Genomic DNA, 13,027 nt, shown 5'->3' with positions numbered 1-13,027 from the left:
CCACTCAGTGGGTTAAGCATTTGCTGCTGAAGTCTGAGGACCTGAATTCAGAATCCACTACTCCCCTGCCCCACCCCCAGCCTCAGCTCCAGCCTCAGCTCCAGCCTCAGCTCCAGCCTCAGCTCCAGCCCTGCTCCAGCCCCACCCCAGCCCCACCCCAGCCCCACCCCCAGTCCCATCCCCCAGCCCCACCCCCAGCCTCAGCAGGCTGAAGGTGTAAAAACAGGTAGATCCCAGGGGCTCACTGGCCAGTCTATCTAAAGTCTATTTAAAACAGCAAGCTCCGTGTTTCAGAGAGAGATCCTGTTTCACAAACTAAGGTGGGAGCTGGAAGGATGGCTCTGTGGTTAGGATCACTCTCTGCTCTTGCAGAGGACCCCCAAACTCAATTCTCGGCACCCACATTGGGCAGCTCACAATTACCTGTAACTCTAGTTTCAGGAGATCTAACTCTCTGCTCTGACTTGCAAGGGCACGCACGCGAGCGCGCACACATACACACACACACACACACACACACACACGCATTAATTAATTAATTAATTAATTAAAAATAAAAAGCTAAGGTAATGGACAACAGAGGAAGACACCTAATCAACTCCATCCTATACACTTCAAAAGCACAACAAAACATAATTGTGTTCTGGAAAAGTGAAGAAAGTCAAAATATCATGTATATGAAGTATAGGTAGAGATCAGTAGCCACTACATAAGATATTTTTAAAGATTATAAGAAAATTAAGTATCCAATCACTCTATCAAAAGGTACATCCCCCTGATAAAAAGACCAGGATGTATAGCCAGCAAAAGGAGTAAAACCTCTAAGCTACTGGTAGATCGGTCATTGGAAAACTGCCCCTGTGGAGCACAGGTTACCAGCACCTGGTAAAACTGAATAGCTCTGTGTCCCATAGAGATAAAGCCGATGAGTCTGGAGGGAGAGGGACAACTTCCAGCTGGCTAGAGCTGTGTCTCACAACAAACTGAGAGGACCCACATGGCCAACTAAGATGGCTGACCACTGTGCTTTGTTTCACATCATTAGCTTTACAAGATTGCCTGTACCCATCATGCATCAGGTGCAACTGTACCCATCATGCATCAGGTGTGTCACGTACCCTGGAAACCCCACATAAGGACAGAAACATCCCCATACTTTCTTTCTCCATTAAACTTTGCCCATAAAACCACACATCTCAAACCCCAGCAACAAACAACGTCACTCTTCATAAACACCATCTCTGCTTCCTACTGACTCACCCTGAAATTCTTCTCCACGGCAGAAGCAAAGATGCTGCTTGCTCCTCCTGAGCAGAGGTCTCTGAGGACTTCACAGGCTGCCCGCCAGCAACACTGAGTTACAGCTTCCGCTAATGATGCTACAAACCAGCGATTGTCACCTTAGATATCCTAGAGAATTTTTGCTTGGGTGTGTCACAAAGGTAAGATTTCACTATGCCTTTTATGTCAGATGCTGGGAAAACCATACCTACAAGCAATCTCAAAGCCACTAATAAATTAAGATTAATAAACCATACCTTGAGAATTCAAAGGCTACTTACTTATACTGTCCAGCTCTTCTCCCCAATAATTCCTGTCCAGCAATACTTCGGATCAACCTGAATTAGAATTTTAAAACATCCGAAGAGAAAAATACAAGCTGTCCAAAGTTAGCACAGAGGGGTATCGTTTACAGAAAAGTTGAGGATGTGCAGAGAAGATGCTCTACAGCCCTCCTATGCAATATTACACATCTAAAGCAACCATCACAGCCCACTGTGAGAAGTGACGTCACTCCACCCCACAACCCAGCTAACTCAGCAAAGACAGAAGCAACGGAACGAAGCCACGAGAACCCAGACTGCACAGAGGCTTGGTTAATGGACCTGTCACTGTGACCTCTGGTAAGGGTGCTGTGTGTTCTTCCCGGAAGCCCTGAGCAGCTCTCCAGTACCCTCTGTGGACAGCTGGGAATGCGGGGCTCAAGAAAGACAGCTTCCTCCTCCTGTGCCTAGAGGTATAGCTGGGGGCGGGGTGGAGGGGGACACAGAGAGAGGGATTTCAAAGGCGAATTAATAAGGAAAATTTTAAAGCTCTGTACTCTGAAATTCTTTTTTACAGTATTGCTGGTTCATGACCCCATGCCTGTACATTTTCCTCTAGACTGTGGTTCCAGGATCTGGGAAAGGCCATAAATGCACTAACTTGATTTTTTGGCTTCCTTAGTTTTCCTTCTCACTAACTGTTCCTGCCAAGGATGTGGTTTTTGTGCACAAAAGACAAAGTACAATGAGGCTCGAGGCTACATGATTTGAGAAGGTTCTGGAGACGATACTGTAGAACCTAGCTGGACATTGCTGACGGTGGACAGTACAGACTTTTACCTACCTTTAAGAGTGTCCTCGTATTCTCTGACAGAATATCTTACGATGCATGCCGAGTCTTTCTTCCTCCTTCTCTGCTTGTTCTAGCTGAGACAGCCTACTCGGCACTCTTGTCTCTTGGCCATCCATCTGCCCTGCAGATACCTTTGACCCCTAAGTCTGTCTCCAGTCTCTGTTTGTTTCCTTCCAACGCTCTGGCCAAAGCAAATGAGGAACAACTTAAAGGGAAATTTTGGCTCACGGTTTCAGACAGCCATGGCCATGACTCCATTGAGCCTGGGTCCAAGAAGAGACAGAGTTCCACTGTGGCAGGAGCCAAATACATCGTAGCCGACAGGAAGCAGAGCCAACTGTGCAAAAGGTGGTGAACCAAATATAACCTTCAAAGGCCCTTCCCGGTGACCTGTTGCTTTAACCAGGCTACAGTATAAGGTTTCTAGAACTTCCCCAAATAGCACTGTCCATTAGGGAACAAGTGTTCCACAAGTGATCTGGGGTCACAGCCAGACTACCAAGTGTACCCAGTATTTATTTGGTTGCTGGGGATTCAAAACTCTAAGCTTGATGTTTGCACAGGAAGTGCTCTACCTACTGAGCCATCTCTCCAGCTTCAGGAGAGAAGACTTTCTATGTTCTCAACACCAAGAAATGGTGACTGGGGTAATAAAGGTGCCAACTGTCCCATCATTGCACATAGGAGGACTGAAAAGTCTGTCACAATGCATCCTGCAAACGTGTGCCCTTATTACGTAGCAAAGGAGAATAAAACTGTACTTAACAGGAGATTATCTGAGAAGTCATAAAAGGTAAAATGGGTGCTGGAAAAAAAATGGTAGGGCAGGCTCAGAAAGGGAAGCTGGTTGTTAGATGAGAGGATTAGTCTTGACTGTCAGCTTGACTGGATCTGGAATTAACTAAAAGGCAGGCCTCTGAGTGGGTCAGGAGCACATTTCAGAGAATTAACCAAAGAGGAAAGACCGTTCGTTCCCCAGAGGCCGCCCAGGTATAAAGAGGTCCAGGAGGAAAAGCAGATATGTGATTACGTTTGGCTGACGACTGCATCTCTCCAACTGGGCTACAGCCACCCCAACCCAGCTCCTTTTGTGTCCAATGTGGGATGAAGACAAGCAGCTCTCCAGCAGTCCTCCTGGCCTTCAGTGGGAGCGCCGGACTCAGTCATCCAGCCTCATGAGCAGGGCAGTGATTGCGTCCTTAGACCCTCCCACTGTTGTGGGGCTGCCGGGTCCTTAAAGTAAGCCAACCTGATAGAAAGGTATCATAGCAAAGGTCTATGAATTCATTGAATCAGGTCTGTTCCCCTAGAGACATGAAGGAGGAGGGGGAACTGGCCAAGCAAATACCTGGGTGAGAATGTTCTAGGCAGAAAGAGCAGCTGAGGTACAGGTCCCTTAGCGCAGGGAGGGCGGCTGTTACAAGAACAGCCGGCGTCACAGTGGCTGGAGTGGGCCAGAGACTAGAAATAGCTTTGATCAGAGGTGCCCAATACATATTTGCCCTGCGAGTGTATGAAAAAAACAAATACTTGTTTTTACATGATGCTTTTAAGAGCCCTCACATGCCTTGAATATTTTCCCATAGGCGAGAAGTCTCCAGGCTCATGCAACCCAGTGTAATCTCAGGACACTCAAGTGTGTCCTGTCATTGCCCATGGGGGTGGGGAGATTTCCTGGCTGCGTCAAAAGATGGCCGTGTGTCCTCTTATCCAGCAGTCACTGGACCCTTTAGTGGAGGCTGAGGTATGGAAGATAAAGTCAAGTCTGCAGCTCCGACCTCAAGCCTGCGGTGCTGACAAGACACGCGGCGGGGGGCGTCAGAAGACGGGGTGTGTACCGAGGCGGGGGCGTCAGAAGATGGGGTGTGTACAGAGGCGGGGGCGTCAGAAGATGGGGTGTGTACCGAGGCGGGGGCGTCAGAAGACGGGGTGTGTACCGAGGCGGGGGCGTCAGAAGACAGGTGTGTACCGAGGCGGGGGCGTCAGAAGACGGGGTGTGTACAGAGGCGGGGGCGTCAGAAGACTGGGTGTGTACCGAGGCGGGGGCGTCAGAAGATGGGGTGTGGTCTCACTCAGCTCGCCGTCAGATGGCAGCGGAAAAGGAAATGGGCTCTTGTGAGCAAACAGCTTCCCCCGGTGTGGAAATTGACCCTCCAGGAAGGTGATGAAAACCACATACTAAAAATGTAGGCCCATAAGTTCCAGACTCCGCCACAGGACCCTCTGTAAGATGTGGAGGTAACCCTCCCTGCCCCTCTTTTTCTGGTGTGTGTGTGTGTGTGTGTGTGCTCGCGTGCATACCATTTAGACTGAAGGAAGACTGCCAATGTCCTCACTGCACTTTCCTTGAGACAGTATCTCTCACTGAACCTGGACCTGGCCTTTTTCACCTGGGCTAGCTGGCCAGCAAGCCTTAGCAATCCTCCTGTCTGCCACCCATGCAGCAGTGGGGTCACAGACACATGTCATTGTCGTCATTATCATCACCATTACCATCATCACCAGCATCATCATCATCATCATCATCACCATCACCATCACCACCACTACCATCATCATCATCATCACCACTGTCATCACCATCACCACCATCACCATCATCACCACCAATACCATCATCATCATCACCACCACCATCATCATCATCACCATCACCATCACCACCACCATCATCATCACCATCATCACCACCACCACCATCATTATCACCAGCATCATCAACACCACTGTCATTATCATCACCACCATCATCACCATCACCATCACCACCACCACCATCACCACCACCATCATTATCACCAGCATCATCATCACCACCATCATCACCATCGCCATCACCATTATCACCATCACCAGCATCATCACCAGCATCATCACCAGAATCACCAGCATCACCATCATCATCACCATTATCACCATTACTACATACATACAAAAGTCAGAACTTGCTTTCACTCCCTGAACTATTTCCCTGGCTCTTGGTATGTTCAAAATGCAGATTTGGGGAGCCTGTCTCTGGATGATCTGAATCAGTAGATCTTGTAGAGAATTCAGGAATCAATGTTTTAATTTTTTTTCGGTTGTTAATTGAGTGTGTATGTTGCCAGGAGAGGGTTCAATTGTATGCACATATGCGCTATTCAAGGAGATGCCAGATCCTCTCCAACTAGAGTTCCAGGTACCTGTGAGCCACTAGTCATGAATGCTAGAAACCAAATTCCATCCTCTGCAAGAGCAGAATAGTTTAAACCACTAGGTCATCTGCCAAATCCAGAAACTGGCCGAGTTTTGTTTTGTATTTTCTGTTTGGTGGGTTGGTCATTTTTGTTTCTATTTTGAGATAGGGGATCCCTGTGTCCCCCCCTGCTGGATTGCCCAGAACTTGCTCTATGGACCAGGCTAGCATCAAACACTCAGAGCTCTGCCTGTCTACCTGTGCTTGTTCTGAGCGCAGAGATACACCCGGCTCAGGGGACTTGCATCTTTAACTGCTTCCCAGGAGATCGTCATGAGCAGAGAAGACTGTGAGCCACTGTAGTGTCCAGAGAATGTACCTACGCATGAGCAGAGAATCTTCTTTCAGTGACAGTTCATATGTTTGTCCTGGTGGCGTTTCAGGTGATCAAGTTAAGATAAGGTACCAGGTCCAGAGAGGACAGCTAGAATTTCTGAAATTGCAGGTCAGAAAGAGCATCATCACAGCACAGATACCCTTTGGGAGAATTTGTTCCTCTTCCAGATGCCTCATTCCCCCTCCCCCACCTTCAGCAAGTCCTGCCTAAGATCCACTAGCAGGCAAACAGCTGAAGAGGTTGAGCCCATGAGTGGACAAGAGAGGCGGGAAGTTCAGGGATCTAAGAATTTCTAAAGATACCCTAGTAATTTCAGAGGGAAAAAAAGTGGGTGTGGAAGTATTATGGTTTGTATTAAAAAATGTCCTCCCACAGGCTTGGGAGTTGGAATGCCTCATTCCCAGCTTGTAGCTTTTGGGAGTCTCTGTGATAGAAGTCATGGTTGGCAGAGGAGAGACAGCAGGGTAATAGCCAAGCCCCACTAGCAGCCCTGGCTCTCTGCTTCCTTATCTACTTAGCATAAGAAACCACATGTTGAGCCCCTCCCCAACCGTATTAGCTGAGCCATTCCAGATGCCCTGCCCCCACCCAACCATGTTGGACTGAATCCCCTGAATCCAAAAAAAAAAAAAAAAGTCACTTCTGGGGCTGGGCCCCTAACAGGATCTGGATCCAGCTTCACAGCTGCCTGTAACTCCAATGCCAGGGGATATGATGCCCCCCTTTGGTCTCTTCTAAGATGGTACCAGCACTGGCTTGAATGTGGCACATGTTTCTACGCACCCACAGAAGGAAGAAAGGGGGTACGGGAGAAAGGGAGCCTTCCTCAGGCCACGTCTGTCAGGGATTTGGTCACAGAGATGAGACAAGGCACCTTCTCTGGGAGCCAGTCAGCAAGATGGCTACCCCTCGCTGCCTGCTGGTGTTTCTTCACTGTTCTCCACAGTGAACAAGCGCTGGGCTAACACTCTTCACTTCCATAGCTGGCCATGAGAAACCCTGTGGCTTTTATCCAGTACTCTCTTCTTCCCTTCTGCTCGATTCTCAGGCCTGACTGGCCTGTTGTGAGAACACTCAGCATCCTGTAGGAAGCCCCTCACAGTGAAGAACCAGAGCTCAGCCCACCCTAGCATGGGAGTCCAAGCTTACCAACAACACAAGCATGTGGGTGTGGAGCTTCCAGCCCTGGTCAAGCTTTCAGATGACTTAGCCCTGGCTAATGAGTTAGCGGCGACCTCAAGAGAGACCCCGGGTGGAGCTACACCCTAATCTTCTCCCAAATTCCTGGCCCACAGAAACTGTGAGGTAATAAGTATTTGTTGTTCTCAGCTGTTAAGTTTTGGAGTGATTGTGAGGCAGGCAGCGATAACAGAAATGGCGACTCTTCAGTTTATCTAAACCATGGAGTGTTCTAGTACGCCGCAGTCTCACACTCTCCCTTTCTTCCTCCACCCCTCCCTCCTAGGCTCCGGCTTCTCGCTGTGCAGCCTGGCCTGGCCTCGAATTTGCAAGAATCTTCTTGCCTCTGAAGCTGGAGTGCTGGAGTTACAAACATATACATCCTCAGCAATATCAACTTTTCTTGGAGAGGGAGAGAGAGAGAGAGAGAGAGAGAGAGAGAGAGAGAGAGTGCACATGCAACTTATGTGCACATGTGCAGATCATGAATTATTACATGCATACCACACCCAGACCAATGCAAACAAAAGCACCCTCTTACCCCTCTCCCACCACTAACGCACCTCCCTGCTAAAGGCAATCACTATGGTCATCAAAGCAGCCTTGCTTGCTGCTGGACTTTATATGAATGGCTGGTGCTCTTTTGTTTCTGGTTTCTTGAACTCGTCTTGTGGGTAAGACCCAGCCACTGTGCTTGGTGTGTGACGTGTACCCTGTGAGGACATTTATCTCAGAATGCAGCTTAGACAGAGAGCCTGCCTAATCATGAACATGCATACGTGTACCTACTGAATTATGGTCTTAACTTAAGGAGTTAATTGTGTGTCTGGCTAGCTTTGTCAGCTCCACAAAATACACTTTTCTCCCATACCGAGGGCTCTTCATCCTCTCCGTGGGCTCCTTCAGTAAATAAAGTACTGTCTCCTCGTAGTCTAATTTGTTACTTTCTTCGTGGTCTGGGCTTTCATGTCCTGTTGAAGAAATTATTACCTCCACCAACGTCATAAATATATTCTAGCTTCCTCTTAGATACTCCATTTTTATAAATTACATATTGAATCGATGTGGGAGAGGGGTGCAAAGCTTAAATGTTAGAATTCCTCTTTCCTGTGAAGCCATCACTTCTTTTGTGACTCCTTCCCTTTTTTCAGAAACTTAGTTACACGTGCTTGATTTCTGGGCGATCTGTTGTGTTCTGGTCTCTGCCCACCTTTGCAACACTGCTGTCTTACTCCTGATGGCTCATACTTTCTGAAAGACTCCGGCCTAGATGGGTCTTTTGAACTTTCATATAAGTTGAAACTATCCATTTCTCAACAATCCCATGTATCCTTAGTAACACCCAACAACAAAGCCAAGTTTTCCCATTCAGTTAGGTCTTGATGGTTTTGACAATGTGGATCTCAGATAACCGGCAACTAGTGACTCGTTGTGGTTCTACAGAAAAGCCACAAACAATATAGAGCTTCCGCCTACTGCTCACTAAGGCGAGCATCTCTACCATCACTTAAATATTTGTAAACTAGAGGAACCCAGCTGTGATCTCTATTAAATAAGACTGGGTTCAGATCCTGCTAGATACTCCACTAATCTCCCTTTCCTTTCAGAAAACAAATTCCCACTGGTGGTCAGCATCTTCCTGTCTCTCTGGGACATTCCACTTCACCAGCAGAGTTTCTGCTTCTCTACGTAGGGAGTCCATCTAGCGGAGGCTAGCGGTATAAATCAGGCATCCTCTCTAAGGATTGTCCCAGCCACAGCAGGGGACACAAACACTCCACCTCCAGGAAAGTAAAGGCCTCGCTCCGTTTCTCCTTTGTTAGCAACTCTGTCCAAATGTCCTTTTTCAAGCTTCTAAGAGGCTTTCTGTAGCTGTTACATCTAGAGCACCGGTCCTCAACCTTCCTAAGGCTTCGACCCTTTAATACAGGTCCTCACGCTGTGCTGACTGTCAGCCATCACATTGTTTTCATTGCTACTTCATAACCATCCTTTTGCTAGTTATGAATCTTAGTGTGCATATCTGATATGCAGGATATATGATATTCAGGATATCGAATATGCAACCCCCAAAGGGGTCGCAACCCACAGGTTGAGAGTCACTGATCTAAATAACGCTGCACCCCCCCCACCCTCTCTAGCCCTTTTACAGCTTTGTTTCCCACCACAGAGCTCATCACGCCTGGCAGAGTTTGTCTCTTCTGCCAGACCCTTGCCTCCTGTCCTCCAGTACTGCGCTTGCTCTGTCTAGAGACTGGGATACATCTTTTTCTTGCCCACTATGATAGTCTCGGCATTTACAACTGTGCTAAACATGCCATAAGCATTCGGTGTTTTCTAATTTTTCATTGCAATTTTGATGTCACGCCAGTAAGTAACAGGCTAGACTGAACCTCTGTGTCCCAGGATGACCGTGAATTGATGGTCTGTCTCTTGCTTCTGCTTTCCAACTACTGAGATCATAGCCATGAGCCACTGCATCCAGTATAGTGTGTGTGTGTGTGTGTGTGTGTGTGTGTGTGTGTGTGTGTGTGAGTGTGTGTATTTCAGTTGGGTGTCTTTTGGTTGAAAATAGCAGCCCTCACCTCAAAATAGCTTAGGGAGGAGGGGGGAAGAGGCATTTCTTGCCCCCACCCCGTGACTATAGTGTACAATTAATGATCCAAGCTAATCTCAAGGGCTTGTAATATGACACCAGGATCCAGTCTATTTTACTGGTGTTTTGTTTTCTTGAGATAGGTCTTGCTAAGTAGCTCAAGATGGCCTGGAACTCACCATGAAGAGCCCAGGCTAGCCTTGACTCATGGTTCTCATCCACCCTTGGTAATACTGGAAATCAAACCAGGCCCCTGTTCTTCCTCTGAATTGCATTTCAGTCTATTTCACTATGGTTTCCTCCACTTGGTTCTGCTCAAAGTCTCCCTTGACTCACACCCAAAAGATCTTAAAGGCACAATCACCTGCTTGGAGAACAGTCAGTCTGATTGTCTCTCACTGGCCTGGTCAAAGATGCCTGAGGAAGCCTAGCACCGGCTGCTGCAGGTTACGTCATGTCTGATGACTCTCTGTGTAGTCACAGGCTCTCCAATGAGTCAGCAAAGCAGGCCTGCAGGAGGGCTGATTCCACAGCAAATGAGCCTACATGTCAGGAGTAGTAACTACAGAAGGGCAGAAATCACAGGGGCCACCTGGGCTGGGACTTTAAGCTCAGTCCATGTTTTTCACTCATAAAACAGTGATCAACTTGGGGCAGATATTGGGTATTGAGCCGGTCTTGTTGGGCTTCCCATCTGTAAAGGTCTTTCTTATGTAGACAGATCTATTCAGGATCAGACAAAGAGCATCTAAAGTATTCTTCAGTAAGTCTGCCTAGTTTGGGGGCTTCATCCTGTGTGTGTACGTGTGTGTGTGTGTGTGTGTGTGTGTGTGTGTGATGTCTGTCTGTCTGATAGTATGTCCAAGTCTATATATAGGCATATATAGAATTGAAAGGACAACTTGATGTTCTTCAATCATGTGGATTCTAGGAATTAAAGTCACCTTGTCAAACTTGGCAGTGGGGCTCGAACTCAGGTAGTTAGACTTGGAGGCAAGCCCCTTCCCTGCTGAGCTACTTCGACAATCCTGCTTTTTTAAAATCTCCGTTTGTTGGTTGAGTTGGGGTTTTGTTTGTTTGTTTGTTTGTTTTTTGTTCTTTGGGTTTTTTTGTTTTGTTTTTTGTTTTGAAACAGGGCCTTACTATGTAGCCCTAGATGGCCTGGAACTTGCATAGATCCACCTACCTGTCTCTGCCTCTTGAGTGCTGGGATCAAAGGTGCATATCACTATGCCCAGAGTAGTCTGTATTTTGTTTTGTGGTTTTGGTTCTTTTGAGACAGGGTTTCTCTGTGTAGCCCTGGCTGTCCTAGAACTCGCCCTGTAGACCAGGCTGGCTTTGAACTCAGAGATCCACCTGCCTCTGCCTCTCCAGTGCTGGTATCACAGGTATGTGCCACTGCTGAAACAAGGCCTTATGGTGCAGCCCTGGCTTGCTTGGCATTCACTCCGTAGGCCAGGCTGGCTTCAGACTTACGGCAAAGCTCCTGCTCCTTCCACCTGAGTGCTGATATCGAAGGTGCGCACGCACTATCACATCTGACAAAGCTGTCCAGTAGTGGGGGAAAATAGTGAATATGGAGGAGAGAGAGAAATTAGAGCGAAAAACAAACTGAAAGCAGGCAGAGAAAGAGCAGAGAAGCTGAAGGAGTTAACACCGGAAGCTGATCGGATACCCTAGCATCTATTTAAATTTTCCTTTCTGGCTTATTAGGCCAGTTCCTTAGCAACCGGGCTGAAGGATGCTTTCAGAGCAAAGGATGCAGTAAAGAGCAGAGAGAGCTAAGCAAGGAGGCTCTGGAGCACACACAACATCAGAGTCAATCCCACCCAGATGCAAGGAGTCACCCTTGTGCCTGTACCAAGCAGACACAGGGAGGGGTACTGTTTAGTTGAGGGCAGTTATCTGCAGAAAGGAACAGCTGTGAGTTGTTATCAGTCAGCACCACAGCAGCTGGAGGAGGAGATATGCAGCTGAGATGAGAGAGGGCAGGCAGGAGCCTCCTTCAGCTGGACCTGCAACCTGCTCTCTCACAGCACTTTACATAGACCGCTCCCATGAGCTTGCTACATGCAAAAATTATATGTATGTAATGCATATATGTAGAATTATCTTACTATAATATATGCTACATATATTATGAAATATATATAATTTACTACATGTTATATAATTAATTATATATTAATTATATTAATTATATATTAATCATATAATTAATTATATATTAATTATATATTAGATATATCACATATTATGTATTATATATTCTTATCTATACATTATATAATATGCATCTTATATATTATATAATTAATTCTTATCTATCTTAAATTCCTGCTTCTCTCCACTCACATGACACTGAGCCTCTCTGAGTGTCTACTGTCCACATCTTTCTCAAAACTCAATTTGTAGACCAGGCTGACCTCCAACTCAGAGATCCATCTGCCTCTGCTTCCGGAGTGCTGGGACTAAAGGCATCCGCCACCACAGTCCGGCAAGGTCATCAAATCTTAATCTTCAGAGAAGATCATCTCCACGAGGTTGGCTTGACAGCACTCAGAATCCACAAGTTTTTGAGGTGTTCCATACTTAAGTAGGGTAGGCACTGCAGCTATTTTCAGTTTTTGTCTAAAGTCATTAGTTGGGTCTTTCCAGTAAGGTTTGTCTCCTCCTTGGCAGTAGATGAACTCACAGTCTTCAGGAACATACTTCAGTCCCTCTCGAATGACTGGCTCAGCATCCACGCAGTCCGGACACCAGCTCTTCCCTCCAGTATCCTTAGAACCGCAGAAGTGGGCAGAAATGGTCTTCCCCTGATGCTCCTTCACCGCCTTGTCGAACTCTTCGAAGCCGAGCACACTTGCCTCCTTGAAGGTGGCCATGAGTACTACAGTTCAGAGAGCTACTGTCCATATCTTAATGGTGTGGTTTCCAGTCAACCGATGTCCACATGGTTGGACTGTAACCTCTGGCAGAAGAGACAGTGTGCAACCTCCAAGAATGATTCTTGCAGAGAGGCTCTCAGCCTCCACTTCCTTGGGATGTCCCGCCACTTTGTAAGAAAATATGGCGCCTTTATGAACAATGACCAGCTGCAGAGAAAGTAAGGACTTGAGACCACAGGGAGACAGGGCCCCGCCCTCTCAAGGTCCCGCCCTCTCAGGGCCCCGCCCTCTCAGGGCCCCGCCCTCTCAGCCACCCCCTCCCCCGCAACAATAAATAGATCAGCACAATTGTTAGTCTCTGTTAGGGGTCACGCTTGCCTTGAACCCATTAAATA

At 47.3% G+C, this 13,027-nt stretch overlaps 1 protein-coding gene across 1 annotated transcript; it reads right to left on the bottom strand.

The window, feature by feature from the left end:
* Nucleotides 1-12,257: 12,257 nt before the first annotated feature.
* LOC308424641 (thioredoxin domain-containing protein 17-like) lies at nt 12,258-12,629 on the bottom strand (the record flags this gene model as incomplete). Its single annotated transcript, XM_080921728.1, has 1 exon — nt 12,258-12,629. The coding sequence occupies one exon, from the start codon at nt 12,627-12,629 to the stop codon at nt 12,258-12,260; it is 372 nt and encodes a 123-aa protein (XP_080777854.1).
* Nucleotides 12,630-13,027: the final 398 nt, after the last annotated feature.

The sequence above is a fragment of the Micromys minutus genome (genome assembly GCF_963924665.1).
Source record: "Micromys minutus genome assembly, chromosome: 1".
NCBI lineage: Eukaryota > Metazoa > Chordata > Mammalia > Rodentia > Muridae > Micromys > Micromys minutus.
This window is presented reverse-complemented; position numbering and strand designations above follow the sequence as displayed.